The 19,936-nt window shown below is 39.5% G+C and overlaps 1 protein-coding gene across 2 annotated transcripts; it reads left to right on the top strand.

Moving 5' to 3' along the window:
• Positions 1–19: 19 nt before the first annotated feature.
• On the top strand, positions 20–16,077 carry Glod4 (glyoxalase domain containing 4). Of its 2 annotated transcripts, XM_074046551.1 has the most exons (10): positions 35–169; positions 1,132–1,148; positions 2,211–2,303; positions 3,304–3,485; positions 4,689–4,833; positions 9,076–9,212; positions 10,298–10,384; positions 10,642–10,755; positions 10,843–10,929; positions 15,731–16,077. In XM_074046551.1, exons 1-10 carry the CDS (start codon positions 78–80, stop codon positions 15,794–15,796), a joined length of 1,020 nt encoding a protein of 339 aa, XP_073902652.1. In that variant the 5' UTR covers positions 35–77; the 3' UTR covers positions 15,797–16,077. The 2 variants fall into 2 exon arrangements, with proteins under 2 accessions (XP_020013490.1, XP_073902652.1); XM_020157901.2 differs by lacking the exons at positions 1,132–1,148; positions 2,211–2,303 and adding an exon at positions 2,036–2,085 and having other exon boundaries at positions 20–167; positions 3,365–3,485.
• The last annotated feature ends 3,859 nt before the right edge of the window (positions 16,078–19,936 follow it).

Consider the following 19,936-nt stretch of genomic DNA (forward strand, 5'->3'; position numbering starts at 1 on the left):
GACGTCACGGGCCCGTCGCGCCGTCTGTGGGCGGGGCGTTGTTGAACTGACTGACGTCGCTTTTGGTGCTGGAAATCATGGCTTCTCGCAGAGCTCTGCACTTCGTATTCAAAGTGGGAAACCGCTTCCAGACGGCGCGTTTCTTCCGCGACATCTTGGGGATGAAGGTGCAGGCGGGCGCTGACAAGGGCGGGCGCGCCAAGCTGGAACCCGCAGCTAGCCTGGCGGACAGGGGGAGAAATGGGTGTGTCGTGAACCTCAGCCACAGGGCGTCCGGCCTCAGGCCTACAAACTCCCCATTGGCACTACAGGGTTTTCAGCTTCAGGAAAGTTGCGAGTCCCTGGTCACGGGTTAGACAGCCTTTGGAAGGGGATCGACGTGCCAGCTATGTGTTTTCGCGTGTTCTTTCACTTAAGTTCATTTATAAATGTGTACTGCGCTCCTGCCTTCGGGGAGCTTGCAGTTTGCTGGAAAGGACAGTAAACAAGCAAAAAAGTATCTAAGGCTCTGCTAATGAACTATAACGCAGTCTCATCAAGTTTGGAGCCTTTCTGTTTAGATTCAACGTTCTGTCAGGGGTGGTTTGGATGGTCTCTTTCAGATACGCAATCTCTGGGTAAATCTCCAGATCTCTGTGTAAGGTCAGAGTCTGTTCTCCTCCCCAGCACCCGGAAGAGGCCTGTCCCCAGCTCTGAGAAGCTGTGTTTCTACAGGGGGCACTTAGCTGAAAACGCAAGTGAAAGTTATTGGGGGAGTCCCTGCTAAGCCAGGGGTTAGGGAACACACAAGTTAGGAAGGTTTTCCAGGAGCAATTGTACAGCTTACTGTGGAGACGGTACTGAGGATGTAGCAGGTTACATGAATTCATCAGTTATTTTAAAAATACCTGCTGTTTCAGAGTTCTGTGTTGAGCTTTGGCAACAAAGGTATAAATGACCTTAGTATTTGTCCTCAGTTGGAGCTCCTGGTCTGGGATGGATTGGGGATGGGAATTGGATTTGTGCATAGTGACAGTGATGGAAGTCAGAATTTGATAAATGATAGCAGAAAACCATAAACCTCTCATTATTGACCAAATGTTGCTGTGAAGATTAAACATGTTATTATATAGATAGTATTTGATCCATAAGTAGTATGTGTTCTATCAGTGTTAGCTGCTATTATAAAAACACAGAAGAGCTTTTTCCAACCTGGGTATCTGGGGAAAGTTCACAGATACTTTGAATTTGAGTTGACCTGTAAAAATAAGATTTCTACAGATGAAGATTAGTGGAAAGAGAATTGACATGGCTCAAGTGGTAGAGCACCTGCCCAGCAAGCACGATGCCCTGAATTCAAGCCCTAGTACCACACACACAAAAAAAAATTAAAGAGTTATAAAAAAAGAACTGAATAGGTGATGCAAAAATATAATTGAAGAACACCACTAATTTTATGTGTCTTTAGCTAAGGTTACTTGTTTGGAATTGAAGAGATGGAATATCAGGGCAAATAGGTTGCGATTGCTTCTGATAGTATCCAGCCTGGCCTGGAATTCACTATTTAGCCCAGGCAGGCCTTGAACTTAGACTCCTCCTGCCTCCTGCCTCAGGGTCTTGAGTGCTGGAATTACAGACATGCTCCATCACTCCTGGTTTTGCATACATTTTGAATGGGGCAATGATGTGATCAGAGCTGTGCTATAGGGATATGCTTTTATAGTATTATTAAGAAGGGAGAGCTTAATATTTTCAGTAGTCTTCGAGAGAAGTGATGGGAGCTTGAACAGCAATAGTAACAGTGGGAATCAAAAAGGAAAACAGAAACTAAGACATTGAGAATCTACATTCTGTCTTGGATGCTTCAGTAGGTTACCCATTCTCACCAACGTATTAGGATACTGAGGCTCAAAACCTAAGGAGCTTACTCAGCTCCTTAGGTAGAAATCTCCTTTCCTTTTTATTAAAGCTTACAAGTGATAATGTCTATGTTTTGACCTTTTAGTTTATGTGCAGTACTAGTAAAACTTTACATTTATTTTAATTCCTTTACCAGGTGCTTAGGCATGAGGAATTTGAAGAAGGCTGCAAAGCTGCCTGTAATGGGTATGATACCTTGTATCTTAAAATCACCTTGATGCTCTGAATACCCCCAAGAGAGCAGATGGTAGTTTGTCAAAGCGAGTATAAGGCAATGGGATAAATTAAGGAGGCAACGATAAGTAATGGAGGCAACTTGAAGAACACTGGGGGAATATCTTCTGTTTCTCTGGACTTAAACAGTATTTCTCATACACCAAACAACTCTTCAACTCTAAGAATCAGTCAGATGTCCTACTATTTAATTCCATTCTTTATCTACCTGGAATTAGTGTCAGATCCCACAAGTTAAGACCTCAGTCCCACAAGACTGTTGCACTTCAAATGTCCAGGCCTCTGGTATTTCTGACTGACTAGCTATAAATCGGGGATTCCCACAAACCCCTCCTTACATTCAGTTGTTTGCTAGAGTGGCTCAAGGAAACTCTACTTACATTTACTGGTTTATTGTAAAGGATACAACCCAGGAAGAGCCTGATAGAAGAACAGTGAACATATGGGGACGAGATGGGGTGGCACTTCCATGCTGTTTCTGAGTAGACCCTCTTCTAGTACCTCCATGTGTTCAGCACAGAAGCTCATCAAATCCAGATGTTCAATAATTTTTATACAGATTAATAGAGCTTAATCTGTAGCTACTTCCCTTCCCAGAAGTGAGAGGGTTTAAAGTTCTAATTCTCTAATCACTTGGTGTTTCTGGCAACCACCCCCGTTCTAAGGCTATCTAGGGACCTCACCCTATGTCAGCTCATTATTATAAACTCAGGTGTTATGGGAAAGCTCATTATGAATTACAAAAGACTCCTACCTGGAAATTCTAAGGGTTTTCGGAGCTCTGTTACAAGAATCGGCAAAGAACAAATAAATTTTATATTATACCAAAACACAAATATATGTTCTGGCTAAAGCAATGACTATGAAGTATCTCTTAAGCTTAGTGTCTGTGGCAAGTTGAAAAATTCTAAAGCCTATTAGGATTTTCATGCTTGTAATTGATATGCAAAGACATAAGGTCAGGTTGGAGAACTGTCTTTGGGATTACTTTCCCTGATTTAAAGAAAAGGTAAACAAAGCTTCCCTGAAAAAAGTGCCCAATAAATGATGTATGGAGCCTGTAGTTGGGGCCCATGAGCATTGACCACAGCTCTTGTCAGCACCATCTGAGGTCATCTCCTCATGAGAATTTGTAGGACCAGAAGGGACTGCCCACCTTACTGTGCCTAGTAGGTCTTTGGGGGAAGCCTGAAGCAGATTTTGCCTTGGTTCATTTACTCTCTTTTCCTAGGCCTTATGATGGGAAATGGAGTAAAACAATGGTGGGATTTGGACCTGAGGACGATCATTTTGTTGCAGAATTAACATACAATTATGGCATCGGAGACTACAAGCTTGGCAATGACTTCATGGTAAATATACCACTGTCCCAGCAGATTTTTGGCTGAGGTGGTGGCTTGTTTTAATTTGAAATAGGGTATTATGGTATATGTCCTTGAAGCAGTGATATTGGAGGAGGTAAGGGAGTTAGCCATACGGCTATATGGAGGGAGAGCATTCTAAGCAGAGAAGAGAGCCTGCGCAAAGGCCCTCAAGCAGTGCCTGGCATGTTTGAGAAAATGCAGGAAAGCCAGTGTGGCTGGACTAGAGAGGACAAGAGGAAGATGTCAGGAGATAGGATTAGAGAGGTGGCAGGGGGCTGAACATGGTGCACACCTATAATCCCAGCACTTGGGAGACTGAGGCGGGAGAATCATGAGTTTGAGGCCAGCCTGGGCTACATAGTGAGATACTGTCTCAAAAAAAAAAAAGAGTGGCATGGGGTTGGATTGCATTGAGCCACTAAAACCCATCCAAGTGAAATGAAGAGCCATCAAGGGTTTTAAACAGAGGACAAACAAGGTCTGGTTGTATGTCTTAAGAATAGGCTGTAGGAGGCATTTTTGAAAAGTTTACTCTGGCTGCAGAGTGGGTGATAGATTGGCAGGATTAGAACAGAGACTGTTACAATAATCACTAGAAATGAGGCTAGCCTCATCAGAAGTCAGAAGTGTTCATTATTAGGTACTTGGATTAAATTTAGAGTACCTTTAGAGTTAAAATTTTTTGTTTAAAATGGAAAAATAGGGCTGGGAACATAGCTCAGTGGTACAGCACTTGCCTGGCACACACAAGACTCTGGATTCAATAACCAGCATCACAAATTCTTGCCTAGCATGTGCAAGGCCCTGGGTTTGATCCCCAGCATCACAAGAAAAAAAATGAATAAAAACATCATCTCAGATAGGTAAGATTAAAATTTCTCTGACTAGTTTGTGGAAATTTGAGATTTTTAAGACATGTCACCAGCCCTAGATTTTGAAAATGCAAAGAGATTACCTTTAGTATCAAGTGGTGTGAGCCTCATTGACATTTGAATCTCTGTCCTATGATTCATAAAGATCTGAACTTTTATGAGAGAAAATCACTACTTTAAAATCACTGGAGGAGAAGTTCTGAATGCCAATGAATTCTTAGGTGATTTGAACTAATGGCAATGGGGTTTTGGCTCCTAATCTTGTTCTGTAAAAGATGTGTTGTGACTGTATATGTGGGTGTTATTGTTGTTATTATAGGGAATCACGATTGCTTCCAGCCAGGCTGTCAGCAATGCCAGGAAGCTGGAGTGGCCACTCAATGAAGTCACAGAAGGAATTTTTGAAACTGAGGCTCCAGGAGGATATAAGTTCTATTTGGAGAATCACAGCCTACCTCAGTCAGGTAATTACACAAGGACTAATAAAAACCTATACAAAGGCATCTTTGGTTGAAGGACAGAGGGCACTGGAGGTCTTTCTCTATTAGAGTTTCTATATTGACAGGACATGTCCTTGCCAAGCCAGTGCTCCTACCTGTTCTCTGAGAAATTCTATTCTTGTTAGAACAGGGAATGTAGACTGGTCTGTTTTACTGATAGTGTAACTATTTAGGACTCTTTCAGCTGCAAATAACAGAAAATCCAAATCAAGCTAGATTAAATAATAAGAAAAAAAAAATTCAACAGTGCGCTGGAGATTGAACCCAGGGCCTTCCACCTGTTTGGCAACCACCGTACCACTGAGTGACATCCCCAGTTCAATAATTAAAAATTTTTTTAGCTGGCAGAGCAGTTATTTTACAGGTAGGAAAGATTCAGGATTAGTTGATTCATCAGCTCAACCATGGTATAAAGAACCCCAAATTTTTCTATGTTCTATTATCCTTCACATATTTCTTCTAGAGCTAGTCCCTTCATGAGTGTAGGGTGGCTGCCAGTAGAAGTTGGGGCTACATGCTCCCAAATACACTTTGAATAGCAGACAGGGAACTGACTGCTTACTGCTCTTTTTAAAGAACACAGCAAAACTTTTCTGGAATCTTCCAGCTCACTTGCTTGTCAGAATTAATGCACTGTGCCTGCTCCCAAAGCAATCATTATCAAGAGAAATAGGATTATCTTTAGACCAATTAGTCACACCCCTTGACCTGAGGTCAGTTCAAACTCCAGTGTTGGTCCTTAGAATGAAGAATGGAACAAAAGTCAGCGCATCACAGTGACTGCCCGCACAGAGCAAGAAAGAAACTTCACTGGGTGCATTTTGTTCACTAGAGAGGCAGACTCATCATGTATATTAAATCCCTGAAAATAACTGCCTCTTTGCCAAAACAAAAGTAAAAGCATAAAAAGGTAAAATGCTGGTGAAAAGGAAGGACATTCTGCCTGTCATTTCACAGTGAGTATGTGCCTGTCTGTGACCTGAGGTGGAAACCACACTATTCTTCTTTCCACTGATCTCCCTTGGGTCCCACATAGAGTCTAATATAGTGTTTAATGTGACTTGTTTTCAACTGGTGCTCAGCAAGAAAAAAAAGACCAATCCATTCTGATGCAGGAGGTTAGACTGTCTGTGTGGGACTTAACTGAGAAATGGTATTTCTGTACTTCTCTGGTGCCTTATGAGATTTTTATGGTTGTTTTTGTTGATAGGCAATTCAACTGAGGCAGCCAACTCCAAAGTACATTTTTAGTACTTCAGTACAGATTGAGCATCCCTATTCCAAAAATTTTAAATGCTCCAAAATCTAAATACCATGCTTTGAGCACAGTGTCACTCCTCAGTGAGCTTCAGATTTTAAATTTTTGGATTAGGGATGATCAGCTAGTAAAGTCCATGCAAACTTTCTAAAACCTGAACACTTCTGGTCCCAAGCAATTCATGTAAGGGATATTCATCCTGGATTTAAAATAATGGAGAGCTCCACAACCTTAAGATGTTTTTGTTCTCTGCAATGATAATACCTTTCCTGTTGGTAATGTAGTCAAATCTGTCAGTCTAGCTGGCATCCATCTTCCTTTGAATCACTTACTCCTGTGTACTTTCACCCACTTGTCCCAGCATCCCTTCAGGGTCTGAATCAACTGAGATTTGTTGATTTTGAAATCAAGGGAGAAAACTAAAATCAAGTCTGCAGGAGGAGGCAGTTGCAAAGAACACCTTAGCTTAGTCATGGCATTGCTATTCTAGCTAGTGGAATTAAGGCAGGAAAGACAGGAAATTAAGGCAGAAAACCAAAGGAAAATATACTGAATTTGTCATAGTCAGCTGTAAGTGTGGAATAGCACTTCAGAAAGTCACTTTACAGTAGAAAGCATTTCCACTAATGTTAGATGTTATTTTGTTTTGGTTTTGGTAGGTTCAAGGGCAATTTGAACTTGCAAACCAGGCACTCTACCACTTGAGCCACACCTCCAGCCCATTTTGCTTTGGTTGTTTTGGAGCTGGGTTCTCGCAAACTATTTGCCTGGGCTGGCCTCAAACTATGATCTTCCCAGTCTCAGCCTTCCAGGTAGCTAAGATTACTGAGGTGAGCCACCAGTGCTGGCTTAGTTGTTTTCTCTTTTGGGCTTGTTTTTTTTTTTTTAGTGCTGAGAATTGAACCCGGGACCTCTAACATGCCAAACACACTGTACCACTGAGCTTCATCCCTAGCCCTGTGTTACATGTTTTAATATAACTTTTATTCCCTTTACAAAATAATAGATTTTTTCCTTACACACACACACACACACACACACACACACACACAGAAAACAGTACCCTTATGTCCAGAGGTACCTACTATGAACATTTTTGACTGTTATCTTTCCAATCCTTTATCCAAAAAAACATATATAATTAAATATATAGCTCTTTATAAGCTATTGCAGGAATTCTATTGTATTGTAGGAAAATAAGAAGTTCTGTATTGTATATTTATGTCGTTCCTAATGTTTCATTGTTCTGGAAAACACTGTGATGAATGCCTTTGTGTTGAAAGCTCGTCATACATCCATAATTACTTTTTGAATTGTTGAAAACGGACTTGCTGTTTCAGCAATGTACATTTGTAAAGCATTTGATACATTCTCTCAAATCCTTGCCCAGAAATGTACTCTACCACTATTATATGATTGTGATTTCACTCCCTGCACTAAAACAGTTAACACTGCTAACTTTTAAAATTGTTTGCCAAGAGAACAAAACAAAAAATAATGATAATGAAAAATTAATAAAATTACCTGACAGATATTTTCTTTGAATTGTGAGTTTGAATAGTTTTTCTTTTTTTTTTTTTTTTGAATAGTTTTTCATATGTTCATTGACTGTTCGTTTCTTTTTTTGTGGGTTACCACTTTGTGCCTTTTTTGTTTTCAGTACTGAGGCTTGAACTCAGGGCTTACATCTCAAGCTACTCCACCAGCCCTTTTTGTGATGGGGTTTTATTTTGAGTTAGGGTCTGAAGGAACTATTTACCCAGACTGGCTTTGAACCGCCATTCTTCTGATCTCTGCCTCCTGAGTAGCTAGGAGTGAGCCATTGGTGCCTGGCTCACTTTGTGCCTTTTGTCAATTTTTCTAGGATGTTTATCTTTTTTTCTATGAATACTTCAAAGTGATTTACATATTAAGGACTTTGTTCCTGTACATTGCAAATCTTTTTTTTTCCTTCAGTGCTGGGGATCCAACCCAAGGCCTTGAGCATTTAGGCAAATACTTTATACTGAGCAACACCCCCAGCCTGTAATTGTTTTTTTGACTGCTGTTGTGTAGGAGTTTTCCATTTTGTGTAATTAACCTAACAGACTTTTGTTCTTCATTGTTTTCTATCTTTGGTGTAGGATTTAAAGAAAAATCTTAAGCCAAGCTCCAGTGACTCACACCTGTAATCCTAGCTACTCGGGAGACAGAGATCAGGAGATTCACAGTTTGAGGCCAGCCTGGGCAAATAGTTCGAGAGACCCTATCTTGAAAATACCCAACACAAAGAAGGGCTGGCAGAGTGGCCCAAGTGGGAGTGCCTGCCTAGCAGGCGTGAGGCCCTGAGTTTGAACCCCATTGCTGCCCACCCCAAAAAAATGAGAAACCAAGGAAATACTAAATATAGGTGAATAAGTGAATGATTATATAATTTGGGGTTAGAGAAGTATTTTTAATGTTATTTTTGGTGGTACTGGCAGGCACTCTACCACTTGTACCACTCTGCCACTGCTTTTTTATGTTGGGTATTTTCGAGGTAGGGTCTCACTAACTATCTGCCTGGGCTGGCTTTGAACCTTGATCTTCCTGATCTTTGCATCCTGAGTAGCTAGGATTATAGGAGTGAGCCACCAGCGCTAACTTGGTTTCATTCTTAAACTTAATCCTTTAACCCTTCAGGAATGCATTGTGCTTTTTCATTTTAATATGTAGCTTTTCTCGCCATGATTATCTTACTGTCATTCATTGAATAATATCCCTGTTCATACTGACTTAAAGTCCTTATCATAGTAAGTTTTTTGGGAGGTAGGGGATACTGGGAATCAAACCTTAGGCCACTCCACCACTGAGCTACATCCCAGTCTTATAAACTAAACTCTTACAAATGCTTGAGTCTGTTTTGGTCCTTTTATTATATTCCACTGAACTGATGGAACTATTTCTGCTGTTTTTTTTAAACCCTAAAGATCCTGTATTCAAAGTAACTCTAGCAGTGTCTGATCTTCAGAAATCCTTGAACTACTGGTCTAATCTACTGGGCATGAAAATTTATGAACATGATGAAAAGAAGCAAAGGGCTTTGCTGGGCTATGCTGATAACCAGGTGAATGATCTTGGGAAGAAAGAACTTATCTGTTACTTTGAGTTTGGCTCATAAATGAAGTTAGCATGAAGGTTGTTCTTATAGTTTCTTTACAGTGAGCCAGTATTTACACAGATAAACAGAATGAAGAAAATAAAAATTTGTGATAATCTTACCACCAGATACTAACTTTGCTTCTGTTTGAGGATATATCCTTTTAGAAGTGAATGGGGTATTAGCCTATTCACTAGCATGCATGAGGTCCAGGATTCAATACCCAGCAGAGAGAGAGAGAGAGAAGTGGAATTGCTTAGTCAAAAGAGATGTAGACATGATTTAATAGATTTAATGTATGACATACATTTTTTTTTTTTCAGTACAAGGTTTGAACTTGGGCCTCAAGCTTGCTAGGCAGATGCTCTACAACTTGAACCATTCTACCAGTCCTTTTTTTAATGTGTGTTGGGTATTTTTTGAGATTGGGTTTTGCTTTTTTCTTTTGCCTGGGCTGGCTTCAAACCATAATCCTCCTGATCTCTGCCTCATTAGTAGCTAGGATCACAGGCGTGATCCCCCACTGTCTGGCGTATATGCTTTTTTAGTAACCTAACATTTGAGCCTGATTTAGTCCTTGTGCTTTGTCCCTGAAATTCTACTCCTTGACAGTATTTTATCGATAAACTCATCATAAGATGTGTATCAATTAATCTGTTGTAGCATTGTTTGTATTAGCAAAAGATAAGAACCTCTGTGTCTAGTGGATTAGAGGAATATTTCAGTTATTTATGGTTTGTTTATAGAATGGATTGCTTTGCAGCTATCCAAAAAGACTGAGCAAGTCTTTATGTACTAGTGTAGTAATATTAACTGGAAAAGAATAAGGAATAGAATATTTTGTGCTGGCATTTGTGTAAAAAATGTGTATATATACACACATGCAGTGTGTCTAGCATGATACACAGGAAACTGCTGGTTGGCTGGCTGTGGGTTGGAAGAATGAGGGATACTTGGCTTTTGCTTTATTCCTTTAATTCTGTTTGAGTTATTTATTACATGTATGTATAACTTGTCTGAAAGCTTGTGCCCACTTTCTTATTTCGTTTTAGTGTAAGCTGGAGCTTCAGGGCATCAAGGGTACAGTTGATCATGCAGCAGCTTTTGGAAGAATTGCCTTTTCTTGTCCCCAGAAAGAGGTAATGTTTGATAACCCAGTCTTTGTATAAGCTTTGTCACTGGCTAATCCAACTCAGCTGAGAACCTTGCCCTTGCTTTCTATAGGTTCATTCTGGTTGTGGCTTTGCTATCAAGTTCAAGAACACAGAGATAATAAAATCAAACAAGTGGTGCCTTGGTTCTTTCTGACCAATAGTGCCTCAATAGCATTATTTAGGACCATGCCATAAAAGTAGTCTGTGACCCTTGCTCACCTTGCCTTTTTGTTTTCCTCAAGTTGCCAGACTTAGAAGACTTGATGAAAAGGGAGAAGCAGCAGATCCTGACTCCCCTAGTGAGTCTGGATACCCCTGGGAAGGCAACAGTACAAGTAGTCATTCTGGCTGACCCTGTGAGTATTACTTAGCAGGGAGACAGGCTGTTCAGGGCTTTCTTCAGAGATGGTTTTTGGCAAATGCTTTTGTCTTTATTGATACAGGATGGACACGAAATTTGCTTTGTCGGTGATGAAGCTTTTCGAGAACTTTCTAAGATGGATCCAGAGGGAAGCAAATTATTGGACGATGTGAGTCTCCTTTCTACATTTATGTCATTATAGGCCCAAGGGGAGTGTGGCATAAAGTACGTATGGGGAAGGGCTAAAGCAACAGGGTCTGGGTTTGTACTGTCAGAACCACGTTCTTTGGCTGTTGGTGTGACTTTTCAGACAGAGACCTGTGTTTTTATTGACATCTATATGACCCCTATAGCCCCTATGTGGACTCAGCATCTACACCTCCCACTGCCTTGGGCTGCCTTAGGGAACCACTGGTACTGTGTACACCAGTTTTCTGCTCAGTGAATGGAAATACCTGGATTCCATCCCCTCTTACATCCTTAGCCTTTTGGTCATCTTTTCTCCATTTGATAATACCAGCCTTCTTCCTTCATAGTGAATTGTTCTCATCAGACTAGAAACAGACTCCAGTAACTCCCATCTTTTTATTGACCAGGTATCCAGTCTCTAGATTTCTTTTTGTTTGTTTGAGATAGGGTCTTGCTATTATAGCATAGAGTTGCCTAGAATTCACTGTATAACTCAGGCTGGCTTCAAATTTGCAATCCTCCTGCTTCTGCCTCCTAGAGCTAGCATTAGGCCTGTGCCATCAGATTTCTTTATGGTTAGATTTCTTCATTAAGAAATCTGTCTTACAGCTAAAGGGGTAAAGTGCTTGCCTGAGTTCATCCCCAGCACACACACACACACACACACACAATAGATCTACACACAGTTTCTACTCATCTCCCATTTAGTGTCTGTTTGACACCGATTCTGCTTGTATTGTTATCACTAGTGTCCTCCACCTTGCCAAATCCAGCAACCTCTTGTGTGGTCTCATTAAACTTTGATTTTCCAGCAGTTTTCAAAGCAGTTGCTCATTGTTGTATCCCAGCTTCTAGCTCATACCTGGGATGAAGTAGACATTCTCTGAATACTTTTGACTTTTGAGACAAGAATGCAAGTATGTTGCCCAGATTGGCCTTGAACTCCTAGACTCAAGCAATCCTCTTGCCTTATTCTTCCAAACAGCTAGACTTATAGGTACTAGCCACTGCACCTCATTTATCTCTGAATACTTTGTTGGATGATTTAAGAAATTAATCAACCTATCCCAGTTCTATCATTTAGTGACTACAAAACTGACCTTAAACAATTTACTTAAATTCTTTGAATTTCTATCTCTTTTTCTGAAAATGTGAGAAAATTAATAATATACACTTCATGGGATTATTGTGTGGTTTATAGGTCTTGGAAAATTGTGAACATGATAACAGATGCTTAATTAATGTGAATTAAAGCAGAAAATGTGTAGGAAATACAGCCTTTTAAAGCTTGATCATGGAGGAAAATAGAATTTCAAGTGACCTCTCAGTTGGCAGATTTGCTAGACTCTTCCCTTCTTGATTTTTTGCTGTTGATAAACCTCCTCTTCTAATCTCTCTTCTGCTTTGGCATTAGAGATCCTGCCTTCTTCATATCTCTCTAACAGCTTCTCCCAGAGGCAACTGCTGTTCTGATTTCTGGCACAATAGATTAGTTTTGTTTGTTTTTGGACTTCATACAAATGGACTCATTCAGTAGGTACCCTTTTGTGCCTAGATTTTTTTCTCTCGACATAACATTTTTGAGATTCCTCCATGGAATTGCATATATCATATTTTCTTTCTTATTGTTGAATGGTGCTCACTTTTATGAGATAAAAATGTGTTTATCATTCTTATAGTGAGCGTTTGGGTTGTTTCTAGATTTTTACCTATTGTAAGGAAGATTGCTATGAACATTTTTGTTTAAATCTTGTAGATACATGTTTCTCTTTCCATGATTTCAGTTACCTACAGTCAGCCACATCCAAAAATATTAAATTAAAAATTCTGGAAATAGATAATTCAGACATTTGAAATCGCACACTGTTCTGAGCAACATGGTGAAATCTCTTGCTGTCTTTGTTCTACCTGTGGCATCAACCAATTTTTTTTGTCCAGGGTATCCACACTGTATACACTACTACCCCATTAGTCATTTTGTAGCCATCTTGATTATTAGATTAATTTGGCACCTCAGTGCTTGAGTTCAAGTAATCCTTATTTTACTTAGTAATGGCCCCAAAGCACAAAAGTAGTGGTCCTGGCAATTTGGATATGCTAAAGAGATGCTGCAAAGTGCTTCTTTTAGGTGAAAAGGTGAAAGTTCTTGATTTCATTGGAAGGTTTTTTTCCTATGAAATTGTTTTTTGCTTAAAACAAAGGGTAAGAATAAATCTGTGAAATTACAAAGAAGGAAAAAGAAATTTGTGCTTTGCTGCTGCACCTCAAAATGCAAAAGCACATCATAAATGCTTAGGTAAGATGAGAAGCAGTTGCTCGGGATATAGCCCCATGACAGAGCACTTGCTTAGCAGTGTAAGGCCCTGGGTTCCGCCCCGGCCCCTAAACAGTTAAAGATGGGAAGGCATTAAATTATAGGTACTATTCAGGCATCCTCTGGGGGTCTTGGAATGTATCCTCTGAGAATGCAGGGACCTACTGTAGGCATACAAGAGTCCCACTTGCTCTAATCCTCACCAACATTTTGTTTTCTTGGTTTTTTTTAAATTTATTAGCCATTCTAATACATGTAGCATGGTTTCTTATTTTGGTCTTAATTCGTATTTCCTTGATGACTTTACACAAGTTTATTGGCCATTCACTTACCTTCTTTTGCAAATTATATATTCAGGTCTATGCCGTTTTCCTAATAGCTTTTATTTTTTATCATGTCATGATTAGAAAGTGTTCCATAATTTTTCATCATTCCTTCCCTCCACTCCAGCTCCCAGGGTTTTTTTTTGTTTGTTTCTTGGGTTGTTTTTTTTTCTTGTTGGACAGTTCTAAGGCAAATTTCAAACATTATGCCATTTTACCCTAAAACACTTATGTTCTATATTTTAAGACAATTTGAAAAAAGTAATTGTTTTTCTTATATACCATGTTGACATGGTTACACCTAAAAAATTAATAGCATGCCCTTAATTGTCATCTATAATCCAGTTGTTTTTCTTTCACCATAGTGCTGGGAAAAACTGCACTTGCAGTTCTTATTAAAATTTTCCTGTTGTCCAAAAATTGATTTTATACAGTTTGTTCACCCTGTAAATTTTGTAACTAGCTTTTTTTTTAAAAAAAGTGGTACTGGGGCTTGAACTCAGGGCTTTCTATCTGCCCTATTTTTGTGATGGGTTTTTCAAGATAGGGTCTCGTGAACTTTTTGCCTGGGCAGGCATCCAACCGTGACCATCCTGATCTCTGCCTCCTGAGTAGCTAAGATTATAAGTGTGAGCCACCAGTACCCGACTGTAACTAGCTTTAAGTGGAATATATAGTTATATATATATTTTTGGTGGGATGGGATTTGAACTCAGAGCAAAATAGGTGCTCTACCACTTGAACTGTACTTCTAGTCCATTTTGCTCAAGTTATTTTGGAGATGGGGTCTTGTGAACTGTTTGCCCAGACTGGCCTCAAATCGTGATCCTCCCTATCTCAACCTCTCAAATAGCTAGGATTACAGGTGTGAGCCACTGGTGCCTGGCTTAACTGGAATATATTAATATAGGGTCTTGCTATGTAGTTCAGGCTGACCACGAACTCATTGTCCTCCTGCCTCTACCTCCCAAGTGCTAGGATTATATAGGTGCCTGTACAGAGATTTTATATAAATGAAACATAACGTGTCTTGCCCTATCTCTGAGTCCCACTTCCCAAGGATGGGCACTTTCAGCTTCACTGATTCTAAGTTAAAATGTAGATGAATAATTTCTACACTTTTTCTCCAACCAGTTAGTTCCTTTCCTTTTGGTCTGATGTTACTTTGTCATGACTCTATTATAACAATTGTATCAAGACACACACTCTCTTGTACAAAATAATTGTTTCTATATGAGTCCTCAGCTGTTCTCTCTCTCTATATATATATCCCCAAATCCTCAGACTGTGTCTCTTCTGTTATACTTGAACTCAGCATAGTACCTAGAGCATGATAAAAACTCATTTCTTAAAAGGTATTTCCATACTTGCTTTTTGAGTGAATAAATGTTCTTCCTTGCCAAACAACTAAGAAAACTCATAGAACCAAAACACTGTAAACAAGGCTTCCTTTTCAATAAAAGGCACAAAACTATCCCAACAGAACATTAGGCTGGGCCAAGGCTTTAAAAAGGGAGTCCTTCCAGGCTCAGTATCTAAAATATCAAATGACTTTTCATATTTTTGTCTCAGTCTCAGACTGAGTCTCATAAGCACTAAAGATTCTTGTTCTGCCAAAGATCCCAGTCTGGCGTGCAAGGTCCTCTCCCTCAACAGCAGCTGCCATGCTTCCTAGCTGCAAGCTTTGCAACCATTTATTCTGCAGAATGAGAATTACTAGGCAACTGCTTAGTACTCACTGGCATCTGCTGACCCACTGAACAAAATATACTGGATGAACAGTTGGTTTTTTTGTTTTGTTTTTTTAAATTTTTTGGCGGTACTAAGGTTGAACTCAGGGCCTCATGCTTGTTAGGCAGGCACTCTACCACTTATGCTACTCTGCCAGCCCTTTTTATGTTGTATGTGTTGGGTATTTTCAAGTTAGGATCTCTTGAACTATTTGTCCAGGCCAGCTTCAAACCACAATCCTCCTAATCTCTGTCTCCTCAGTAGCTAGGATTATAGGCGTGAGCCACTGGCACCTGGCTGAAGTCTTTAAATGTTAATTTCTTCACTGTGATATTGCAATGAAGTACAAAGTGGGCTGTATCCTTTGTTTTTCAGACGTGGGATAAATGTATATTCCATTTCTGTTTCTGTAGGCAATGGCAGCAGATAAAAGTGATGAATGGTTTGCTACAAGAAATAAACCAAAGGCTTCAGGTTAATGGAAGACCTCATGTGGAACAAGCATTAATGATTCCTGTCCAGCATCTGTGAGGCCTGATGTGTCCATTTACAATAAATGCTCTTACAAATTGGCAAGGAGGCCTAGGTGGCAAAGATTTGGGTATTTCAATCTTTGAAAGCTCTAATATGTTTTAGAAATGAAATCCAGGTCTAGAAGAGTGGCTCAAGCAGTAGAATGCCTGCTTTGCAAGCATAAAACCCTGAGTTCAAACTCCAGTTCCACCAAAAAAAAAAAAAAGAAATGAAATCCAGTTACCACTACTCTAAGAAGACAACTCTTGCTTTAATTTGCCTGTCTCTGGAATGGCACATTCTTTGTGTTACCATATATAGATCTGTAACAAATTATGGGGACAGTTCTATGGGACATTACTCTCAGTTGGGGATGGGGATTTTGATGAGCTGTTAACCATGTAGATTTTATTGGAACAACTGTTCAAATCCAGATCTATTGCTTTTAATGGTCATAATCCCAGAGCCTGATGATAATAATGTTGTAATGTCTTACTGTGACAGGTCTTGACATATAAAAAAATTTTCTTTTTTTTTTTGTCAGAGACAAGGTCTCACTGTGTAGTCCAGGCTGGCCTTGAACTGGAGAGTCTCCTGCCTCAGCCTGTGGAATGCTGGGATTACAGATACATACCACTACACCAGGCTAGATGTTTGAATTTTTTAAAAGAAATTTTATTCCTTGGACAAAAAGATTTGGTTAACACCACACCCCCATCTTACTTGCTTTTACACTTTGAATAGCCAGAGGAAACAGACAGAAAGCATTTACATGCCTGGATCATTGCCAGTTTCTTTATATAATTTTAAACAATCCTCTCAAGAAAGGACATAATGTTAGATATCTTTAAAATGGATTAAATGTACCATTTGATCCAGCAATACCACTCTTGGGGATATACCCAAAAGACTGTGACACAGGTTACTCCAGAGGCACCTGCACACCCATGTTTATTTCGGCACTATTCACAATAGCCAAGTTATGGAAACAGCCAAGATACCCCACCACTGACGAATGGATTAAGAAAATGTGGTATCTATACACAATGGAATTTTATGCAGCCATGAAGAAGAATGAAATGTTATCATTCGCTGGTAAATGGATGGAATTGGAGAACATCATTCTGAGTGAGGTTAGCCTGGCCCAAAAGACCAAAAATCATATGTTCTCCCTCATATGTGGACATTAGATCAAGGGCAAACACAACAATGGGATTGGACTTTGAGCACATGATAAAAGCGAGAGCACACAAGGGAGGGGTGAGGATAGGTAAGACACCTAAAAAATTAGCTAGCATTTGTTGCCCTTAATGCAGAGAAACTAAAGCAGATACCTTAAAAGCAACTGAGGCCAATAGAAGAAGGGGACCAGGAACTAGAGAAAAGGTGAGATCAAAAAGAATTAACCTAGAAGGTAACACACACGCACAGGAAATTAATGTGAGTCAACTCCCTGTATAGCTATCCTTATCTCAACCAGTAAAAACCCTTGTTCCTTCCTATTATTGCTTATACTCTCTCTACAACAAAATTAGAGATAAGGGCAAAATAGTTTCTGCTGGGTATTGAGGGGGTGGGGAGGAGAGAGAGGGGGTGGAGTGGGTGTAAGGGAGGGGGTGGGGGCAGGGGGGAGAAATGACCCAAGCCTTGTATGCACATATAAATAATAAAAGAAAAAAATAATAATAAAATAAAAATAAATAAAATCAGTAAGCTCATTTTCCAGGTACATGCTGTAAAAGTGGTAAGCACATTTTATGAACTCTACTTTTACTTTGTATCATCTCAAAATTTTTCTCTAACAGTTGTGAAAAATAACAAAGTCATATTTAGGTTTTCTTTTGAATTAAAAAAATTAACCAAAAAAAAATGGATTAAATGATTTATTCAGCCTGAAAAAAATTTGTTTTCTTTCTAGTGGTTTTTTATTTGGGTCTGCACAACAAATTGGTTTTAATCACTGGAAACAGAATTGTATTGAATATAAAATTTTTTTAAAGTATGCTGCTGAAATAAAGCTGTTATATCAATCTGTCTCATTACTTAAAAGGGTTTCCAGATTCAAATTTTTGAGAATAAACTGAGGAAATTGGAAAGGATTGACTCAGAGAATACCAGTTCCAAAACTACTGCTACAAAATTTCTGGCAAATCATAACCTCCACAGTTCTCCCTTACTGACAGGGTGGGGCATGAAATTTGTGGGTGAGTCACAGCTTACCTTCTTACAGGCGTGTCTTAACTTCACTGGGAGAAAAAAATCCTTGTCTAGTTCAACAACACTTTATTCAACTGAATTTCCCTATATTAGGGAAGCAATCAGGAGTTTCAAAGCAAATCAAAGAATATATTTCTCCTTTAGGTGACTGGTTCATTTTTTTCTCTATAAACTTTTATGTCTCTTTAGGCTATGATTAGTTTAATTATCAGCTTTTCTATTAGAGTGTTAAGTAATTCATGTTATTTATCCCTAATAATACTGTTCTCATGAAAAGAAGCTACTATCCCCAGTGTTATTAGGCTGCTATAAGAGGATCATCTAAGTTTGTTTTAGTACAAGTACTGAGTGACTAAATAACACATACTAGTTTCCTCTTTATCTGTTCCTCTTGTATTTTAACATGGTAAAATATTTTCTCCCAAATGTGCAACTATGTGTAATAGAAGATACCGTGCATGATAGAAATGAATGCTAGTTATTGACTTGGGACATTGTGGCTTTAAGAGATTAGCCCCCTTTATTTCATTGCCTGTCATATTTTCCTTTGTTGCCATCTTTAATACTTTATTAAATCCTAAAGCCATTTAGGGCACAACCTTGGCCTTTTACCAAGTAAACAAGTTTGCTTTTGTAGGGGTCAAGAATTCTGCCTCTTTTCTATGGGAAAACCCTAAGCAGGTGTGAAGTGGGATCTCTTAAAAGTAGCTACTACTTTTTCTCTCTCTCTTTTTTTTTTTTTCCTGGTGCTGGGGATTGAAACCAGTGCCTTCACACATACTAGGCAAGCACTCTACCATTCAGCTACATCCCAGTATTTTTAAATCAAAAACTGTAACTTTAAAAGCTACTATTACTTTCCCATCTGTGGGGATGACATATGATCACAATTAGAAAATCAGATGCAAGAGAAGTTGAAAATAGGCTGCATGTGTGGGTAAGGAGTCTTCATGTACATTGGACTGACGTGTGCCTCACCAAAGCCTTCATCCAAATGAAAACTTGCTGAAAAAATTTTGATTTTGTGTGTGTGGTGGGGGGAGTGGGACTGGGGTTTGAACTTAGGGCTTTGAGCTTGCAAAGCAGGCACTGTAGCTGGGCACTGGTGGGTCAATGCCTGTAATCCTGTCTACTTGGGAGGCCAAGATTGGGAAGATCATGGCTCAAGCAGTAGTGTGCCTGCTTTCCAAGCATAAAGCCCTGAGTTCAAACCCCAGTTCCACCAAAAGGAAAAAAAAAACCAAAAACTCAAGACACTTTACAGCTTGAGCCACACCTCCAGTCCATTTTCTCTGGTTATTTTGGAAATGGAGTCTCTCAATCTACCCAGGACGGCCTCTAACTGTAATCCCCCTAATCTCAGCCTCCCAAGTACCTATGGTTACAGGTGTGAGCCACTAGTGCCCAGCTAATTTGATTTTTATAGGAAAAAAAGTAATTAGTTCACACCTGTAATCCTAGCTATTCAGAAGGCAGAGATCAGAAGGATTGCTGTTCAAAGCCAGCCTTGGGCAAATAGTTTGTGAGAACCCTATCTGAAAAAACAAATCCAACACACACACACACACACACACAAACAACAACAACAACAAAACCAGGTCTGGCAGAGTAATAGAGTGCCTACCTAGCAAGCGCCATGCCCTGAGTTCAAATCTTGAACCTCTGCTGGGGAACAAATGTGATAATTAGAAAGATGGTTTTACACAAGCTGCTGTTTTAAACAGATAAAAGTTGGAAGCTCTTCAGTTTCCAGAGTTATATTTTCAGAGAAGTCACTTTGCTTACTTGATAGGTTGTGTAGTCCCAGCATACTAATTGTGAGTTCAACAGTGTCTTGAGTTTAAATTCAGAGATTTAGAATGGCATGTTGCAAGATGGAGTTAGCTATA

Source organism: Castor canadensis, chromosome 11 (assembly GCF_047511655.1).
Source record: "Castor canadensis chromosome 11, mCasCan1.hap1v2, whole genome shotgun sequence".
Lineage (NCBI taxonomy): Eukaryota > Metazoa > Chordata > Mammalia > Rodentia > Castoridae > Castor > Castor canadensis.

Coding starts and splice junctions, on each gene's coding strand:
- Glod4 (XM_074046551.1), top strand. CDS start 78: ATGGCTTCTCGCAGAGCTCTGCACTTCGTATTCAAAGTGGGAAACCGC. Junction 10,385..10,641: donor TTTCTTGTCCCCAGAAAGAG/GTAATGTTTGAT, acceptor GTTTTCCTCAAG/TTGCCAGACTTAGAAGACTT. Junction 10,930..15,730: donor GAAGCAAATTATTGGACGAT/GTGAGTCTCCTT, acceptor CTGTTTCTGTAG/GCAATGGCAGCAGATAAAAG.